This window comes from Pyxicephalus adspersus, chromosome 3 (assembly GCF_032062135.1).
Source record: "Pyxicephalus adspersus chromosome 3, UCB_Pads_2.0, whole genome shotgun sequence".
NCBI lineage: Eukaryota > Metazoa > Chordata > Amphibia > Anura > Pyxicephalidae > Pyxicephalus > Pyxicephalus adspersus.
In genome coordinates, this window is record NC_092860.1 from 59421518 (window position 1) to 59442919 (window position 21402).

The following is a 21402-nucleotide window of genomic DNA, read 5'->3' on the forward strand; positions in this document are numbered from 1 at the left end:
AACACTTCAACAACTTTATTTGCAAGTTACAAGTCAGCAAGCAGATAGAAAAAGGCAGTCCCCTACATTACGTTATTAGGATGTGTTAAGCAGTATGGTTAATCATGCTTTAGTGGTAACTACATGCTGCTGGATTGTATTTTTCATGATTTACTGGCTGCATAAGCAATGCTTGCACAAATCTAAACTAAATTGCACTCTACCCTAGTTAAGCATATGTTTTTGTAAAGTGTCACATAAAGGTCCAGCTCTTACATAAATATGTCTGCTATTTCATTTCCCAAACGATTAAAGTGTGCTTGCTATGACTTCAACTCCTAGGTTGGTTTGTAACCCAAACATGACGTGCAAAAATATGTAATGCATGCATTGTAAACATATGTAAATACTCACACGCAAAGACATTAGCAATAAATTAATCTCTGACTTGACGGCCCTGTGCTGTGCTTTGGGAGCTGGAGGCAGGATGTTGACGTACCTCTGGCTCAAGTTCCTCTGGAATGTCCCAGGTATCCCCATGGTGCAGGCACAGGTTGTGCAGGACGCAGCATGCCATGATGACTCGGGCAGCTTTCCATGGTGCGTACAGGAGCTCACCACTGGGCCGCTCCAAGCACAGAAACGGTGCTTTTAGCAGCCCGATGATGTGCTCCACAACCCCCCCGCTTTTATCCACAGCCTTGTTGTAATTATGCTCTGCTTCAGACCGGGGGTGACGCGCAGCTGTCATAAGCCATGGAAGCTGCCCGTATCCTTTGTCAGCTGTAAAAAGACAAACATAATACATGTTAGTTCTTGATATAGTAAGTGTTCTGTGAATGCAGTGTAACACTAGAGTTTTTTTAAAAAGGTTGCTAAGGGTTGTGCTCTTCGGTCACTTTATTGCTTTTTGGTTGTTAGGAGACATTGTTACTACTAACTACCACACTGAAGTACTATGAGATGTGAAAATAGTAAATATACTGGGGCTTCCGGGAATATCTGAAAGTTAATCCTTCCCCCATGCTCCCAATATTGTACAATATTTATCAACTATTTGCTAAATTAGGTGTTAGCACAAAATATGACATTTATACAATATAGGTCATAGCCTGGCATTCTGACAATGCAAAGAGACATAGCAACATAATAAGTGTCTTTAGGATTTGACTACTGTTAGTTGTATTACAGTAATGACATTATACATTACCTATTAACCAGCCCTCAGGCATTTCTCCAGAGATGAATTTCTGATAGAGGGCTGTCTGGAGCAGGATATAGTCATCATGGCATGATGCTGGGAAACCTGTGCGTGCACTCATGATTCCCCTGTTGGCATCACAGACTATTTGTACATTAAGTGAATAATATCGCTTCCGGTTGCGAAAGGCGATTTCCTGCAGTTTAGGGGCCTGAATTGCCAAGTGTGCCATCGATGGCCCCCAAAACATTCGGAAATCCCGCTCGCCTGATGAAATCCACCTTTACCTTCCTCCACTCCTGAGCTGTTTGAGGGAAGTGAATTTATAGTGGGACAAGGTCTACAATGGCATTGATGACCTTCGTAAAAACCCTGGAAACTGTAGGCTGGCTTAGTCCACAAATTAAGGCCGAGGAGGTTTGAAAGGAACCCCTTTCTAAAATATACAGAGCGGCCAAGAGCCTGGTCATTCCTGGCACTGCCTGGCTCCTCTTGGTTTTTGGAGCAATTTTATCTTCCAGCAAGCTGTACAGGTCATGGATGACCTGGAGAGACAGGCCGAAACGCCTTTTGACATCCTGGTCACGTAAAGTTTAATGGCAGCTACGCTCCAAGAAAATGCGTGGCTCCCAGAGCCATCGCGAAGTAGAAGCTTGCTCCCGTGGTTGCTGTTGTTGCTGCTCCTCCCCTGCAGTAACAAGCAGCATTGTGTTTAATGCCACAACAGCAGTAGTGAAGAGCAACCCTACTTCAATATCCTCCTCCATGACAACAACAAGCAAAATCCTCGTCCCGGGGCACATTTAAGTGCGCATAAACGTGCGCACCTACTGTATCCCTATAAATTTGCACAGAGCTTAGCCATTCTGTGTGCAAACCAAAACTTTACAAAGACAAAAAGGAACACATAAACCAGACGGCTGCTACAAGAAAAACGAAACGTAAGAATACACCATTGACTTTATTCCTCCAAAAAATGTTTTGGGTGTGTTGTCCCATAACTCTTTTATTTTTTTATTTCTAGTAACATGGAGCCAAGGAGAATGGCCACCACCGCTGCCATCACCACCGCTACCACCACCGTGGCTGCTGCTGCTGCCAGCCCCACCGCCAACACCACCACCCCAGGGTCTTCTGTCCATAGACCAATAGGCAACTCCATCAGGCCAGCTAGAATCCTCTGTGAAGCAGGCCAAGTAACATCTAGGCCCCTGGCCCCTCAACCTGGCACCGTAGCCAGTTTGAGCCAGACCAGGGATTCTGCTTCCAAGGGAACCAGCTTCACTCCTGAGCAAAATGCTGCCCTCATGGAGTCCTACATACAAAATTTTCCATGAATACGTGGAGGCTTGCACTCCCAGACCTCCCATGCTGTAAGACAGGGACTCTGGGAAGAAATTGCCAGGAGCGTAAATGCAGTGGGCAGTAAACAACGGACCACTACCCAGTCTCAAAAACGTGTGAGTGACATCTTCAGACACGTCAAAAGGCTCCTGGGCACAGAGGCTGTAAGGAGTGGGACCTATCCTCAACATCTTGTGCAGCGTCTCAAGGAGTACGAAAAATTGGCGTTGCCATTCATTGGGCCAGAAACGGTGGCAGGGGTGGACTACCGGGATGATTCCGATGCTCGGCAACCATGTAAGTTCAATCCTTTTACATTACCTAATTACCAATGTGAAATGATTTTTGCATTTTTGTGGGATTGCAACAGTTTAGTCATTAGCATTGGGAACAAAATAGGATTGTGTTTTTACTTATTTATGTTTGTGTTGAAATATGAGATCATTTTTTTGAAATGACCTCTTTAGTGTATCTTTACCTTCTTTTGACTTGCATCAACAATGTGTATTTCAATTTTTTTTTACAATAGTATGCCCTGAGATGGAGCAGTCCCCTCCTGCCCTCTGTGCTCGGGGTGATGTGGTTGATCATGATGTCACTTCGCATCGAGATGACACTGGGCTTCCTCCTGGTAAGATGAACCTTCATGGTATATCTTGTTTGACATTGTGCACGTGTCTATAATCATGTTTATATCCACACTCATGTGTAGTGTAATATGAGTGTTTAATTTCACACATTTTTGGCTCTGGGAGTGTTATGTTTTTTGGTTGGATTTCTGGTGAACCGATTTATCCAAATGAACTTAGAGTTAGAGTCAAGCTCACTCTATTTCATTTGTTTTTGTGCTTTAATTAACAGATCACCAGATACAGGAGGAGATTGTTGATCCACTGCAGAGAAGCCTGGAGGAGAATACAGGTAATTTGGTTTGTGTGTGTGTTCAGCCTTCCAAAAGCTAATAACCTTCGATCTTTCTATAATATATCTATATCTATATATATAAGATTGGTAAGTTTTCTTGGCAGAGGTTTCTGGTGCAGCCTTCTTTGGGAATGTGTGAGCATAATATGTCAAAAATAATTTTTGTTTCAATCAGTTTTTATTAAGTTTTCAGGAAAAAATAACAAGTAAACATAACATACATCAAATATAACACACGCATCAAAACAAACATAACATTGCGGGCTTCGAATTAACAGACAGACAATAATGCCAGGGAGCTGTGCATGCCTAAAAAGTATGACAAAAAGGAAAAACATAGCAGGTCTAAAGAGTTATATAACACATGATAAACCTGTACATAAACAGCTACGTATCTACTAGCAGAAGCGTATAGCACAGGGTGTAAACCAAAACTCTTAAGCAACAAATAAAATAAAAACAAAGACAGACATATACAACATATACAACAGCCCAGGGGAGAAGGGCAGGATGGGGGGGGGGGGAGAATGTCAAGCGATACAAAAATAGAAGAGAGATATATTTTAACCCTCTACGCCGGGGTTGAAATCCAGTCTGTAGGCCTGGACACTAAATAAAATATGTGTGGAATCGGGGAGATTCTTTAAACCAGTCCCAAATGGACCAGGTAGTTCTAAATTGTTCTATTCTATCATCATCCTCCGCAACCAACATCTCCATATGGCGGATGTTTTCAAGTTCGGAGACCCATGTGGCTATAGAAGGAGCAGCAGGTTGCTTCCATAACCTTGGGATAGTGGCCCTCGCTGCCGTAAGAAAATGGCGTAGAACCCCACCTTTGATGGTTTTGAGCGAGCCCGGAACCATGGATAAAAGAACAATATTGGGAGTATTGGTTATGGTGGAACCAGTGCTGTCATTATACACCCGGATAATCGTGTCCCAAAATCGATATATAGGCGGGCACTCCCACCATATATGAAGCATCGTCCCCCTTTGTATCTATGCGGGGATCCAAAACACAATTAAAATCCCCACCCACGATAATAAGTCCCTCGGCAAACCCTTTCAGTAACTCCAAATATTGAGAGAGGGCTGCAGTGGGTTGGTGATTGGGAGCAAAAAAGAGGCCAGTGTAAATTTCTTATCCCAAAGGGAAATTTTTAAAAACAGATACCTGCCCTGAGAATCAGAGCGAGATTCCAGAATCTGTACTGGTAGCGATTTATGAAAAGCTATGGAGACTCCCTTAGTTCTAGACTCAGGATTGGAACTATGGTACCACAAGGGGTAATATCGATTGCGAAGAGAGGGAAGTCTAGTGGAGTGAAAGTGGGTCTCCTGGAGGAGTAAGATATTCACCCGAGCTTTGTGTTGGGCATATAACAATTGAGAGCGTTTGTTCGGGCTATTAAGACCTTTCGCATTGAGGGTACGAATTGTCAAAACATTTGCTGGGGTATGTACCGAGGACATTAGGGGGAGGGGGACACGGGAGGGGGCACCAGACGGGTGAGGCGGGCTAAAACCTCGACCGTGGGGTGAGAAATCTAAAGCGGGACCCTAAAGGTCCCAAGTCGCTGCCCAAGAGGGCAGCAGGCCTATATGGGGAAGTGTTTGCGGGTGGCAGGGGAAGCAGACAAACTTAACAGAAACAAACATACGAATCCCACCCGGGGGAACCCGCAAAACAATAGCACTAAAAATTCCCAACATTAGGACACCTAAGGCATAGGGCACATATCAAAAGACAGCAACATAAAATAAACATTACACTGAATTCCTGCCAAAATAAACCAAGGGAACCAGGATGTAACATCCCAGGGCCCATAATAGAGCCCACTGGGAATGCAAGAACAGTATAGTCCGCGCATCCCCCAGGGGGCCCTAAACAAAATTAACAAGTCAAGCACAGGATCTAAAGGACATTCAAAATGAGCGGGGCAGCTATCATTATAAGCATCGGCATAAACGCTATGTACATAATGCTCAGCTTAGCTACTATAACATGGAAAGTCCCACCGTTAGGAAGGAACTACTTGTACAGAGTCAAGTGCAGTCCAACAGGGCTCGGCAACACGGGAACATACAATGCCATGGAAAGTCATACTTATCTCCTGACCGGGCACTGTAAGTGAAGATAGTAGTAATCCAGTGATGTCTTGTATCCAACAAGGACTTCGGCGATGCTGGTTCAGTTAACTAGGTCATGGGAGGAGGAGTGGAAGAAGCATGACCCGCTGAGGTGCTCGGAGGATTATCAGATGGATGTCGTGAGGTAGCGTGCGATGGCGTTGATTTGCTAATGAGGAGTGAGGTCGCCGTAGGCCATTCAGGTAACACGATGTCGGGAAGTCGCAGATGCTGCACGATATGAGGCAAGTCAGAAGGCTCACGAAAAACAAGGGTTCTGCCTCCAGATCTGATGATGAGATGAAAGGGAAATCCCCATCTATATGGAATGCTCCGCTCACGAAGAACCGTCAAAAGTGGTTTAAGAGCCCTGCGAAGATCCAAGGTATGTTTAGAGAGGTCAGGCAGCAATTGTATCTGAGCCCCGGCATAGTCAATAGTCGGAAATTCTCTGGCTTTTTTCATGATATCTTCCTTGGTTCTGTAGAAATGAATCCGACAGATAACATCTCTAGGGCGTTTCGGATCTGCGCTGCGCGGGCCCAATGTCCTATGTATCCGATCTATCTCTATATCAACATCAGATGAGATCGCAAGGAGCTTAGCAAATATGGAATAGGCAGCTACAGGCAATTCTGAATTCGGTATGGTTTCAGGTAAGCCTCGTATAAGGATGTTATTCCGCCTGTTGCGGTTTTCAGCGTCATCATGCAGTAGATACAACATATTAATCTGCATCTCATGGCGTTCTAAAGCAGCCGCATGGGAAACAACTTGTGAAGAAAGATCAGCGCATTGGGTCTGTAGAGCTGCGGTGGCATTAGTAACTTGTTGAACGGACTCACGTATGGCGTGGAACTCCGTCTTGCAGCTTGCTTCAAGGCGCCCTATACTGTGTTCGAGATCTTGCTTGGTGGGCAAGTCACGTAGGTGGGCTTTCCAATCCCATTCCTCTTCAGGATCAGTACTAGCTGGGCTTTGGTTTAAGGAGGCCTCTAAAGAGGGCAGCATGCAGGGGCTAGTAATGGGGGAGTCAGGAAGTACCTCTTGTAAAAAGGTAGAGGAGGCCTCTGGATCTGGTTCAGGTGCATCCTGCTGCAATCCGGGCTTTTGAGGGGAGCACTGCGCCGACGGTGCCTGCTTCTCGGATGCCGGCAAAAATCTAGCCCCCGGCTTTGCGGCCTTGTCGCGAGTCCCGCGGCCTCCCGCGGGGAAGAAGCCTGGGATGCCTCAGGTGGGGGGATCTCCCCCTCCGGGGCGTCCCTTCTGTGCCCCCTTCACTTTTGGCCCCATGTGAGTAAGAAGAAAGGCGCCGGAGCGCTTACACAAGCAGGAAACCCCAGGCGGGATACGGAGCTAGGAGACCAGCGTCCTACTCCGTCACCATCAAGCCATGCCCCCCGTCAAAAATAATTTTGTTTGTGCAAAATATTGGGGACTTTTGATAGGTGAAGACTTGTCACCACATTCATTCATTTTGACGTGATATATCATGTGCCTTTGTAGAACATCCATGTCTGCTGGTTTCTGGTTCTGAAGAGTTTTCACGGGCTGCATCCAGTATGGAGGTAGGCAAGAACTGGTCCATTAGTGTTTATTTTGGGATGTGTTGGAGATTGAACCTTTCCCAATGTGTTCCATTTGTGTTGTTTTTTTTTGTTTTGGGTCCCTCAGGTGGACATTTACCACAGGAAGAAAGGAGACACCTGAGGTTTCCATAGGCAACCCATGTTTAATGTTTAGGATTCAGAAAACATGTGTCTAACATTTTGTCTAACATTTGTTGATGTTCCAATGTCAGGATGCTGTCTGCATAATGTTATGGTGACCCACAAAGTTATGTGATATTGTAGTAATTTTTTATTTTCCCTTTATCGCAACCAGTGGACGCAGGTGGATTGTTTCAACCAATGGGCTGTGTGGGCAGCCAGCTTTAAAGCCTCACTCAGAGGCTGGTTGGCCATTTTAATAGAGTAGTGGAGTCAAGGATGTCTGCTGCAAGTTCAAACAATTTAGAACCGGTCCTTACGCTCCTACATGAAAAACTCAATCAAAATCGGCAGGACCGAGAATTTAACCAACAACATCTGGCGGCCATGCATCGTCTGATAGAATCGGTCCAAGAACAATCGGCCACTTTGGGTGCCTACATGTTCAGAGTTGACCATCTCTGTAACATGTTAAGTGAATCCCTGGGCCAACAATTCCAGCTAAATCAGGTGAATATTCACAGGCTGGGTTGGCAAATCCCAGTAGGTCCTGCTGGCCCCCCATCCCCTGCAGAGCAGCCAACGCCATCCTTCTCCCCGGCTCCATCCTGTTCCCCGGCTGTTGCCTGGCCACTTCCACCTCCTGGCCGCCCACCCTGTGCCCCTGCCCGTCCAATTAGTGGCCCTGCCAGGCCACCCGTGCTTCTGCCAGGCCACCCCGTACCCCTGCCTGTCCAATTAGTGCCCCTACCAGCTCACCCCATGCCCCCGCCGAGTAATCACCGTGCTCTGGAGGTGGGCCGCACCCGTGCTGTGGAGGTGGACTGTGGGCGTGCTGTGGGGAGGGTCCCCTGGCCGAGGCCAGGATATGGAGGTGGGTCGGGCCTTGGGGTTCCGTGGCAGAGGCCAGGATGTGGAGGTGGCCTGTGGCCCTGCCCGTTCTGGGTGAAGTATGTAGATGGATGCCAGGTGAGAACATTCTTCACATTCTTTTTGTAATTCTTCACTCAATTTTTTCAGGACTCCATGAGATCGCCAGTGTAGGTTTGAGTTAGTATCCTGTGTGAAGACGCTCATTTGTATAAGATAGCCTAATCTCTATTTTGTGTTTGCCCAATGTTCACAGGTTAGTGACCCTCACACTTTGACACTTTACCTATCTAAATTTCTTTTGATGTGGCCCAAGTATGCTCCAAATGCAGTTTTGCTATCTATTCCCCGAAGAATGTTCTAGTTTGTAAATTTGTCAAAGTGATTCTAATCAAGCTCAGCTCAATACTCTACAAGTATTGCTGTAATGATCTTAAAAAAAAAGCTAAACATTATTTCCAAATACACAATTGCATCTTTCTTCACTAAATGAACACAAATATAGTTATGTCTAGGGACTAAATATGGCAAACCTCACTTCTCTGACACTTGTCTGTAACATATAAATGTGCTTGCTAATAGGTCAACTACTTTTCTGTTGGTTAAAATGACATACTAAGGTGTTCTGCTGTGTATTCAATGCCAAATGTATTCTTGAATGATGTTACAATTACATATATTTTGAAGAGGACATATCTAACATACCCAACTCTGTTACTTTTAAGGTGACAGGATATTTAGAAAATAAAGTGACCAATGCATGAATGGAGCAAACTCGGTCAAGCTGCAAAACAGGTTGGTGTAGGATAAGAGCATGCCCGATATTTTATTGTTCAAAGAACCATTGTGTAAAAACTAAGGTTTCTTTTTGTGTTTTTTTAGGGATATAATTGGATTGGCCAGGCTGGAAACAGAATTTAAATCTGTACTTGAAAGAAAATATTTTAACATTCACAAAATCTGGCTTTTAGTTTTTTTACAAAATTTTTTTTTATTCTCCCCCATAACTTGAAATGTGCAAAACCCAACAAATATAAAAATATAACAATAAAACAATATAAAATATAACAATATAACTTTTTTTAAAACATATATACAAAATTTTTTTGCAAGCTCGGAAGCTCCTTAGGAGGGCTGGCTGCCTCCCTCGATGTAGAACTGGCTGTGTTTGTAGAAGGAGACCAAAAAAATAGGAGAAGTAAGTATTGACCAAATGTAACAGTATATTATACAGCTAGTTCTTAAGCCCCCTAGCGTTCTAATTTCTGTCCGTTTTTTGATGCAAAAAGTGATCCTTTTTTTTTTGCATAGAAATTTTTGTTTATATTGTGGGCCTGTAACTCTTAGGATTAACTCCCAGGTATGATAATTATATTTATTTATTATATTCATAAATTATAATCTAATACATCATTATAAATAATAATTTTAAAAAATAATGAAATAATAGACAACAATGTAATCTTAAAATAAAATGCAAAATTAAAAATGTACTTTTATTTTTATTTCATGTTGTGTGGTGTTTTTGTACTGTAAAAACCATTTAAAAGCAGATTACATTGTAATCTGCTATTAATTTTCCTGCCCGGACACACCCCCCAATACATCACCACTCGCATCACCCGGAAGATGACACATACCCCCGGAATTGGCTATTGCTGCTCACATCTGCAGTGAGATGTGAAGCACAATGCAGAAGTCCTGCATTGTGCTTCGCATCTCACTGCTGGTGCGAGCAGTGGCGTGGCCGGGCCCCGGGTGGTATTTAGAAGCAGGTTACTAGGTAATCTGCTTTTAAATTTCCTGCCCGGCCACGCCCCCCGACGGAACGGCGCCCTGGCATCACAGCGGGACCATCCGATCCCCACTGGAGTGCGGGGCAAAGGTAAGGGGGTCTTCTAAAATTACCCTGAGTGTGACTCGGGATTACCGCTTTTTGCATGTAAAAGCCACCCCGAGTCACACTCGGGATTACTGCTAGGGGGGTTAAATTGCACAGTGCTAAAGAATTCAAGTTATGTCATCTCATCTGACTGTTTTGCTATTTACACCGTGCCAAACAAGAAAGGTTATTCCTGGGCCAAGCTAATTATGGCTATGGAACTAAAGTGATGCAGTTTGTTGGCAATGAAGGTTGTGGGTTTTCACAAGGGACAAACATGGCTAAGTGACATTTAACTTTTGTCTTCTGTCTGCCTAGACATAAAGCTAGTCATACACTCCTAATGATACTTGATGGAGTTAGGCCTAACAAAGTAAGAAATAAGAAATACTAACATTCAGAAAAGGAACTTGTGTTCTGTGGAGGAGGTGCTGACAAGGGCGCTCCACTAGCTGTAGATAAAAAATGAACACCATAAGTAAAAGTGGGTGGGCAGGACTAAACTCGATTTGTAAGGTTAGTTTAGGTAGATTAATGCTGAACTTCTAAAATTATACTTTTTGCCTATGTACGCTTATTGTACTAAAAAGAATCCCCCTCCCTGCCCCCCGCTAAAACTTTAAAAAAAAAAAATCACCTGAATGATGAAGCGCAGGTCCCTTTCTACAAACAATGGGCGTGGCATGATAATGCAGATATGAAACTTCCTGGTTTACTCCCGCCTACTGAAAAATGGCACACATGTAACCGGTGTTCTATGTTGCACAAAGGTACATGCATATTTCATATTACTATACTTTTTGTATTTATTTTTTGTTATGTTTCCTTTCTGAACTATGGACTAACATGCTGGTTTGTACTTCTTGCTTTTCAAGCCTTTCAGGGTGTTGAGTTGGAATTGCATGTAAAACCTTGCCCAACTATTTATTGACTTACCTCAGCTTGGTAGTGGAAGCAATATCATACATGAATGTTGCTTGGAGCCAAGCCCATGACATCAGAAATCAGAGGAAGAAAACATCAATCTTTGCAATATGAATCATGTTAAGCAATATGGCCTAAAAAATCCTCACTGCCTGTTTCTGACTATTTCTTCCTATAATTTATTATGTACACACATAAATGCATACATACAGATGTATATGCATGTATGTACATACATGAGTGCAGATGAAACAAATATACACCTAAAATATTAAGCCAATTGTGCTGTTTTTAGCCAGTCAAAATAATCATAGAAGGGAACTGCTTAAAAACAAGCATATTAGAATTTTTGCATTAGAGGTCCTGGGACATAGTAAAGGAGATCACAAAGACAAACCCCACAAAAAAATATACAAAATTTGGACTAAAAGGTCACACAGAGAACACACAGATAACACTAAATTTACATGACAAAATCAACCAAAAAAATACACATGTAAACCCACAATTGCATAAAGCATAAATATTTCCAAAGTGGGCCCAAAAATATTGCATTCAAAAAATATTTACCAAACCAATAAGCTATTTTGACATATCAAGGGTGGAAACCTTGATCAGAAAAAATCTATGCAGGACAAACATTTCAAGGTGGTAATATAGACATACTATTCTAATGAAACAATATGGCCAAAAACACAGGAACATAGCATTGACATTGGCTTCTTAATAGCAAAATGAACATTAAAACATTCAAAGTACAAATAACAAAAGCAGCTATTGTGCTAAATGGTAAGCAAAGTATCAAATGTAGCAACATAAATTGGGCTAACAAACAAAACAACAGCCCCTCCTTGACCCCAAAAAATTAAGACAAAAGAAAAAAGCAAGTTAGACAACACCCTTATATATGCTCATCATTATGCGCACATGTGTTGAAAATTAACATGCAATTGGGCATGCGCAGTACCTGAAATGTGGCTGTTTGGTTTTTTGACAGTTTGACATTCCATAATAATTTAGTGATCCGATCCTTTAGATTTGTACTTACACTCTCTCTCTCTCTCTCTCTCTCTCTAGATCTATATATATATATATATATATATATATATATATATATATATAGACACATATACCCACACATACACATGTATATATACATATATATCTACAGGAGCAAGCAAGAACTTGTGTGTGTGCTTTGGACATAGGTGGAAAAAATCTAGTTCGCTGGCAAAAGTGAGGTTTTGCCTGCCAAAGCCCGCTGGAATTTCTTTCCAGGCGGATCACCGGGTCTAGCATCAGATGCGTTTAGGTAGGCGCCTGTGTAAAGAGCTGAAATCAGTTAACTCTTTCTAAACCGGAAAATAATAGATCATTTAAAAATATGCTTATTTCGCAGCTAATATAAATGTTTAAAACATTTGAACAGGCCAAACATTTTTATTTAGGGCTAAGTGAAAGATGTGTGCCATTAGAAAAATGTATTTTTTAGGGGAATGGTGACTTTTAATGAAAGCTTGCCAGTGTCAGACTGCCAGGGATGCGCGTCTCTAGCAGGGAGATCATTTCGGTTGATAACTTCCGCGCAAATACGCTTGCGCCTGAAATTTAGTTAATAAATTGATTGAAGGCTTCCGATTTTGGATCAGGAATTCGATTGCATATATATATTCACTCATTCTTACTTGATTCCTATGGTAGCTAAAGCAAAGATCACCTCAGTACCATGGTCAGATCATGACCCTGTTATTGTGAATCTAATAGGATTTCGAACCACGCAATCTGGATTTCGTTGGAGGCTAAATGAGAGTCTGTTATCTGACCCAGAGATTAAGGCAGAGGTTCTATATCTCATCTCGGATTATTTTACTTTTAATTTACCAGGGGATACTTCCCCAGCTAACAATTGGGAAGCTCATAAGGCATATGTTAGAGGAGAATTAATTAGACTGGGGATTCAACAGAAAAAAGTTTGGAACAAATGAATAGAGCCTAAAATGAAAGAATATCATTCCTTACAAAAGTGTCATAAATCCAATCCAAAATCTATTCCTAGCTCCCAAATTGAAGCAAAGTGAACCAAACTTAATTTGTTATTGACTACGAGGGCAGAGAAATCTTTGAGATGGTCGGCCCATAAAATATATACGTGGGGAGATAGGCCAGGAAAGTTATTAGCTAATAAACTGAACCCTAGACCTAAAATTTATACACTCCCTAAGATCAAAACAAAAGAGGGGAATCTTACTCAAAACCCAGAGAAGGTCTTTAAGGAATTTTTTTCCTTACTTTATATGAATCAACAAAATTTAAATCAGGCACGTAAGGAAGCGTTCTTTAAGGAGATACAGCTTCAAAAGCTAAAATCTGAATATGTGGATTTTATGGATAAACCTATAGCAGGGGATGAAATCCTCAAAGCATTGAAAGGTTTAAAGACTAGCAGCGCTCCTGGTCCGGATGGTTTTTCGTATATTTACTATAAAACCTTCATCACACAATTGTTTGCAGCATTTAGTGGATTATTGTAATTGTAAACGAAAGGACAATCCTCTTCCTCTGGAAGCTAATCGTGTATCGTGGCTAATTGCTAATTGTGGCTAATATTAGACCAATATCTTTAATTAATTGTGATTTGAAATTATTGACAAAAATTCTTTCGAGCCGTATAAGTTCCTTTTTGGGAATGTATATCAATCTGGACCAGGTAGAGTTTATTTCCGTGTAGAGAAGCTTCGGATCAAACACGACGCACTATAGATTTAATAATGTTATTACATACAATTGGGATAGTGGAAAAAAGAGGGAAGCGATGTTACTTGCTATTGATTTACAAAAGGCTTTTGATAGTGTTTCCTGGCCATATATGTTTGAAGTACTGGCGGTGATGGGATTTGGTAATTATTTTTTGAATATATTTAGAGCATTATATGATAAGCCGAAAGCGAATATTTCGCTAGGAGGTTTGCTCTTTACTAGTAGCGATATTAAAGGGGAAAGATAATTTTGATTTTTGTTGGGAAGCTCAATCTCTTCAATATCTGGGAATCTTTTTGACCCCTGCATATCAATCTCTATTCCAAGTAAATTATATTCCTTTACTTAAAGAAATTTTGCGGACTTGAATAAATGGGCTGTTGCCCCTCCATCTTGGTTAGGCCATATAGCAGCAGTCAAGATGAATATCTTACCTCGAGTATTATACCTATTTGGTACTCTCCCGTTGTATCTTCATCAACACTGGCCTCTTTTCAGGCCAAGATTATGAATTTTGTTTGGGGAGGAAAACAAGGTATGGTTCAGAAACAAACCATGCTGGCTTCATGTTCTCAAGGGGGTATGGGGGTTCCCTCGTTTAAACATTATTATGTGGCGGCTCAACTTGGGTGGAGATGGAAGAATTTGCAGTTAAAAGGGGCAAAATGGCATCATTAATGTGGGTCCCTAGGAAATTTAGACAATATGGAGACTGCCCAACCTTATCTCACTCACTAATGCTATGGGACAAGATGAAAAATAAATCAGAACTGTGCTCAGTACATACTCCTCTTGCCCCATAATGGGATAACCCAGAGTTTTCAGCATAAGTTGCGGGCAATTAAAGCATGAGTTTTCAATGGTGGTATGATAAAGGGTTCGAACGTATATATGATAAACGGGACATGCTTAGTTTAGAATACCTTATTAGTAATAGGGGACTTCCAAATGATGAATACTTTCAATATAGGCAAATTAGATCTTTTATATGTTTTAAAATTAGGTCAGCTCCACGCCCATTGGGTCTCACAGCTTTTGAAAGATCTTGTAAAACATTAAGGGATATAAAGGGACAAATCTAAATAATTTATAGTATATTGATGTTATCTTCTAATAAACTGAATTATATGAAGTCTTGGGATAGAGATTTAGGTAGGACATCTTCAAGGAAAGAGTGGAATGATATGGCCTATTCTCTTTTAAAAATATTAATAAACTCAGCATTAGTCGAAGCCAATTATAAAGTCACACTTCGTTGGTATTTGGTCCCTGAAAGGATATTTAAATATCACCCCTTATCATCGCTGCTGTGTTTTCGAGGCTGTGACACTATGGGCACATTATTTCATATGTGGTGGGTATGTCTAGTGGCTCAAACATTTTGGAGTAAGATATTTATTATATTATCAAAACTTTTAGAAAGAGAGGTAAAAGCCTTCCCAGAGACTGCACTACTTAGCAGATGTGATCTAGTAGCCCCAAAGTCCTCACTGAAACTTATGAGAATGATGTTATTAGCTGCTTGGATCACATTAGCTAAGTCTTGGAAAGAATCTACAATTAAAATGAGTCAATTTAATAATAAATTGGACTGGATCATGGTAAATGATAAGATGACACATACACTTCAAAATACAATGGCCAAATTTGACAAGATCTGGGATCCTTGGAAGAGATATTCTGACACAAAATCAGTGTTGCTGTCTATGGTGCCCTCCCCCCATGTGCGTTTTCTTTCCTAATGTTTCTCGTTGTGTTTGTCCTCAGTATGTGTGGTATTGTTGGTTTTTTGATAATTCTAGTTTGTGTTATAAAATTCCCTTCCTGGACAGATGGTTTTATTCACTTTTCTTATTATAGTTGTATTTGTATTAAAACTTTGGAAAAAAATGATAGGGTTTTTTTCTTGCACTCTTTATTGAAATAATTTAGATAGATATATGTAATTTAGATTTAAATTTAGATCACAGGTAACGAAGAATGCACTAAAATTCATATTTAATGATGAAGAGAGGGAGTATAAGGAGATAGAGAGAAAAAGGGGAAGAAAATGAGGTAAATAGGGAGACTTCACAGAGAATTTAAAGGTTTTTGTAGAAATTTTTTTTTAAAAAAATTTTGAAGTATTTCTTCTCTTCCTTATTTTCTTAATTTACGTAAGGAAATAGAAGTACACTGATGTATCCCAGGCTCCTCAAGTTTCTGTGCCTTGCATTCCTCTGGAGAACCACTACGATTTTGAATACAGGAAATTGTCATACTTACCTGTACTTTTCCTTTCCTGGCTGCTACTACTAAGGACAGCATATTCAAAGTTTATTTAGAAGAGAAAACTACAATGTAAAAGGGTAGAGAAAAGCAAAAGATTAACATGTGTGGGGACCCTCATTGCAGGGTATAGAGGATTTGATAACTTGATAGCCATAATGTGAAAGCTTATAAAAGCTAAAATGCTGGACAAATGCCATGTAGGAGCTCTCAAAAATAAACATCTGACATATTTAGTTCCTCATTAAATTATCTTCATGATCAACAACAAGACATTCCATGGACCTGGAGAACAACAAAATGTTCTCATAACAAGTAAAAGAACTAGGAGCCACATCAAGCTTGTAGTGTTGACATGTTGACTAAGCTTCAGCTGGCAGCTTTGTAGATTACCTCTACAAGGAATTTGGCAAATAAAGCTCAAGTTGCCATCTCCCTTGTAGATTTCCCTCTGATCTTTTCTGGAGGAGACAAGTCCTTCAAAGTGTAAGCATACTGACTTTTACACCTTGTACATAGATGCACATAGATACACAAACACATTCTCTGCCAGATGAAATTTGTTCTGGAGGTCTAATTTCAGGGTTCTCCCCAGGCACTTTTAGCTGGGCGCACCATCTGGCACTTTTCAGCACCCACCCGGCTGTTTTTGAGTTTGGTCACAATACAGGGGCTGCCACCCACCTAAAATTTCTTCCCACCCGGCTTAAAAAAATTTCTGGGTTGAGCACTGAATTTGTTCTGATCATGTCTAATTTCCAAAAATCTTTGTGCCACCTTGCCCACAGCACAACATGGATAGATAATGTCACTAATTCCAGAGACAACATGCAATTGTCCACCATTAATGATGACACCTGGGTGACCTTCTGCTGATGTTGTATCAACTGTGTTACATTGCAGGAAGGAAGAAAGAACTTTTCTGTAACAATATCAAAAAGCGCCCTGAGGTATTTCATTCTCTGTTGAGGGGCTAACAATCTTATCTGATAATTTAAAGTTACATACACACTTCCAATGGTTCTCGCCCGATAATCGGCTCTGACAAAAGTCTGTAGTGTGTGCAACGCGCGTCGTTCATCGACCGAACAACCATCCTGGTGGATCCACGGACTATGAACGATAAACGATCATAATGCAAGTGAAGGGGGAGAGCGTGCAGCGTGGTGCCAGCCTGTCGCTCTCCCCCTCTCCTCTGCATAGAGCAGTACGGTGCTGTATGTACAGCGCTCGTTCATGCATCCTGCAATAATAATCTTTCATGATCCTTTCCAACGACTATAATTGCAAGTGTGTATGCGGCTTAACAGCTGTCATGATAAAGACACTTGAAAAGGAGGTGGACCCTCTGTGCTACCAGCACATTTAGCCGAGGTGATACCAGAGGCCCAGAGTCTAAGGTACCGCTCTGTGTTCACCAGAGCACCCTGCAAGGGGTGTTGGGCTTTGCTGCGAACGGCACCCAGGTTGCGGCCCTCAGACTCACCCATGCAGGTAGCAGCTGACAGCTGGAGATTACCAAAGGCAAAGTTCAAAATCGACAGGCAGAATCAAAAACTGAAAACAGGACCGGGTCAGGGCAGGCAGAGAACAGGCCCGGTCAGGACAAGCCAAGGTCAGGAACGGGAAAACAAGACTGGAATCTGAATGCTCACAGGAACCTCAGGTAGTAACACCTATTGCTGAGGCAATAGGTGTCTGACTGAGCCCAGCATATATAGGGAGACTGACAGGCTAGCTGGGCTGGGCCTAGGACAGGTGAGAATCAATAGCAGGGCTCGGCAACTCCCCTAAGTCCAGACCCAGCAGAGCAGCTAGAGCAAGGTGGGAAAAGCTGCTGCTAATCAGACACTATCAGGAGGACAAGTACCAGATCAGCAGTGCTGAGTCCAAACAGAAAACATTTAAATTAGAAATGTTGACTAAGGCCCATGAAATTGGTGACTGGCAGAGACCAGAATATGTAGGTAGGCATTGGACAGGTCCTCTGAAATAAACCAATCAAGCTAATGTACATCTGATATTACTGTCTGTATAGATTCCAATTCTACAATGTAAGATCACATCTGCTTCAGTTGTGCCGTAGGAACGTTTCCACAAATCAGCAATACAGGGCAGGAGATTTGAGGTTCTGGAGGCTGAGGTAACTTTAGCCTTGGAGGTACGGAAAAAGTTTGAATTCCTCTAAATTGAGGGCAAGCCGAAGGACCCACAGTCACCATATGCTTTACAAAATTTTCTGTCTGGTTAAAAAGACTGCAAATTTAATGGCAATTACGGAGAAAATGGAAGAGGCCTTCCGTAAAACTTGGTGGTTAGCCTAAACAAGTCTACCGAGTGTCACACTTACCTCATCCTCGCTAAAACACAGGCACCTCTCTTCTGCGCATGTGGGCAGTTCTGACCCTGGGCGCACCTGCTTTTCCAAGTTTTATAGGTTTCGCCCATCCTGCCAGCCAATCTGGAAATAGCCTATTAATCATCACTGGCTATTTAGCTAGCTCAGACGTAGCATTCAGAGTTCGTGTAACGTGTTTCCACTACTGCTGAGACCCCTAGCTCTGCTGAGAATTTCCTATACACCTGTTGGTTAATTCAGTGCTTTCCCTTTCCAGATCCTGTGTTAAACCCTTGTATATCAGTCTGTTGTTTCCCAGCTAGTTCCCTTGTGCTGTTCCAGTGTTCCTTACTGTCTGTGGTTATCCCTGTGTCACCTGTGCCTCCTGTTGCTTACAGTGTCTCCTGTGTTCCCTGTGTCTGCAGTGGCTCCTGTGTCACCCTTGTCTAGTTCTTGGATCCCTGGTATTTGATACCTGGGCTTGTGACCTTACTACTCTTGCTTGCGGCCTGCACCGACCCCGGCCTTCCTTGAAAATTGTTCTGCCAAGTGATTTGTGTGTATCATCCTGCCCACCTTGATGTGCCCAGGGACCGCAACCTGGCAGTAACCAGCAGTGCAACATCCTCACCACTAGAGGCTCTGGAGAAGATGTGGTTACTGCTTAGACTCTGGGCCTTGGGCCTTTCTCAGGGCTCACACCACTTCTGTGCAAGATGTAGCGCCCCCTAGTGGCCATGTCTTCCCAAGCGTAACACCGAGGACTCTGCTAAGAATTCTGCAGCCAATTTGAACTCCTCCACCGCTGACTTTATAATGACAGGTCAAGACTCTGCCTCTTCTCAGTTGTAGCTCCAAGATTTAAAAGCCTTTGACATGAAGGTTATTGCTAATTCTGAAAGACAAGACAAGCCTGCCATAGAGTAAATCTTCTGATCACATCAAGAAGAATCCACTGAATCCTTAAAAGCTACTGAGTTTTCCATGGGCTAAATTACAAAATTTAGCAATCCTTGTAAAGCTGCATCTAATAGAAGAATCCTAAAACTGTATAGGTCAGACTCAAAGGAAACAGTGTGGCTCCTAATTTTCCTTCAACCAATGGAAAGGAAGGGCCCTCTTTTTTAAGGTAAATACTTTCCCATCTTGTCTTTAGGGAGAGAGGATAGTGAGCTCATACTGTAAAAAGAAGAAAAATGTCAGCAACAGAAGCTGCAGCAATGCTGTCTCAGGAAGACTGGATGAGGACACTGCCCAAATCTAAGACTACATATAGCTTAGGGAAGGGTGACCATTTAAGTCTCATAAGTACCTCCTGCAGCCAAGCGTACCCCAATTCAACCCTCACCTTCCCATGTACTATAATGCAGCCACCCGGCTTGGACTGTGTAGGCTAAGTATTGGAAACTTGACCCATGTCCCTGTGAGGAGCATTACTTTATCTGAACCTCCCCCAGATAAACAGGCCCTATTCATTTTTAGGGTCAGAGCCATGTGAAGCACCTATTTAATCTTTTGTAGTACACAGTGGTGCATTTGCGCACAGCGACACTTCAAAAGGAAAAAAACAAAACATTGTACCACTTTTTTACATACAGGTTGGCCTATACTAATACTATTGGCAGTGCACAAGACATGTGATGGTGCACTGGGTTTACACTTACTGGCACCCCCAAACCCATCTTCCCATGTACTATAATGCTTTTAAAAGCACAGTAGGCATAATGTAGTGCTGCTCGAGCTGCCCTAATGCATTACACATCAACGTAAATGTCAACGCCATGCTGGGGGGAGGCTCTGACTTCTAAAATCCCCTGGGTGTGGTTTTAATTTTGAAGCTTTTTGCATTCAAGAGGCAAATGTATTTATAAATATTTGTGCTATATGATTTTTAAATTAGTCGTTTGAACTTTGTAGCTACAAATTAGAATATTTTCCTGCTTACAGGAGCGTAGCACACGCTCATCCATGTACTTGGTATAGTCCACTGTCCTCCAACAAGCACGTTGCTCTGACTGTACAGAAAAGTGTGCAGTTAAGGCTTTGCTACCTCGTCCTTCATGGGCGCACCCATTTACAAATTCAGATCCCTTGCCGTCTGTATTGAATCAAAATAACGTTGCATGACCCCGGACTGTTTGCTTATAACCCACACATTTAGGCTAAGGGGCCAAATGAGGACACCTCACTAAATTATTTTATTCCCCGAAAGCCGTGCGTCTCACACGCCCCTCCCCAAAACCTTACCTCCCCACTCCAAACACGATGGTTTGACCCGACCCTCAGCTCATTGTTGCTTGGCGCCGGGTCCAAGATGGCGCAGTGAAACAGCCGAGTGTGAAGAGAGGTGATACCCTGGGACCGGCGGGGTCAGAGTGGCCGAGCTTGGATTTATTACTGTTACTCCTCTGGGCCGTTCTATTGGGATTAGTATGCTCTCAGGACATGGGCGAAAAGCTAGAACTCAGGCTCAAGTCGCCGGTGGGAGCCGAGCCTTCCATCTATCCTTGGCCTCTGCCTATCTACGTGAGTGCGAGGATTGCTGCTATGGGGAAGGCCTCAGGGAGGGTGTAAGGGGTCAGCTTTGTTTTAAGGATGGCCTTTTCTTACCACAACGCTATACTATAGTATAGTACGTAATATACGTATTTATATCATTCTGAACACACACCTGGTTTTATTTCCCTATTTTTCTCAACGTGATCATATCCCTTTCACACCATTATGTGGGAACTACTCTATCTCTTAGCATTGTGTACATATTACTTTGTATTTGCAGCTTGTTTTTTTATGTTACTATCAAAATTGCTATGGTTTCAAATAAGGTGACTTTTTTGGAAGTATTTGTCATAGCACCAGGTAGTCGGATTGCTTGCTGTCATTTTTGGATATGCCAGCTTGGCATTCAGGCTTGTGGAAGGTGATTAAAACATGTATTTAGCCTTGTAACACCCTTCCTGCTTTGTATTGTTAGGGCACATAAGTGGTTAATAGGCTTATGCTAACCTAGATATCTGTGCACCCACCCAGCCCTATGTGCTGTGGTATGTACTTCCACTGACCAATAGAAACG

At 42.3% G+C, this 21402-nt stretch overlaps 1 protein-coding gene and 1 long non-coding RNA gene across 2 annotated transcripts in view; one reads left to right on the plus strand and one right to left on the minus strand.

The window, feature by feature from the left end:
• Positions 1–9038: 9038 nt before the first annotated feature.
• LOC140326354 (uncharacterized) lies at positions 9039–20653 on the minus strand. The gene is made up of 3 exons (XR_011919833.1): positions 20577–20653; positions 10438–10494; positions 9039–9322 (listed from the first exon to the last, which is right to left on the minus strand). It is a non-coding gene; the product is annotated as an uncharacterized lncRNA (long non-coding RNA).
• DOT1L (DOT1 like histone lysine methyltransferase) overlaps positions 20633–21402 on the plus strand; it is a 111797-nt gene continuing 111027 nt past the window's right edge. Inside the window, exon 1 of the mRNA XM_072404861.1 lies at positions 20633–20855. Coding sequence (XP_072260962.1) covers positions 20775–20855 — 81 coding nt within the window. The 5' untranslated portion in view covers positions 20633–20774. The remainder of the gene's footprint in view (positions 20856–21402) is intronic.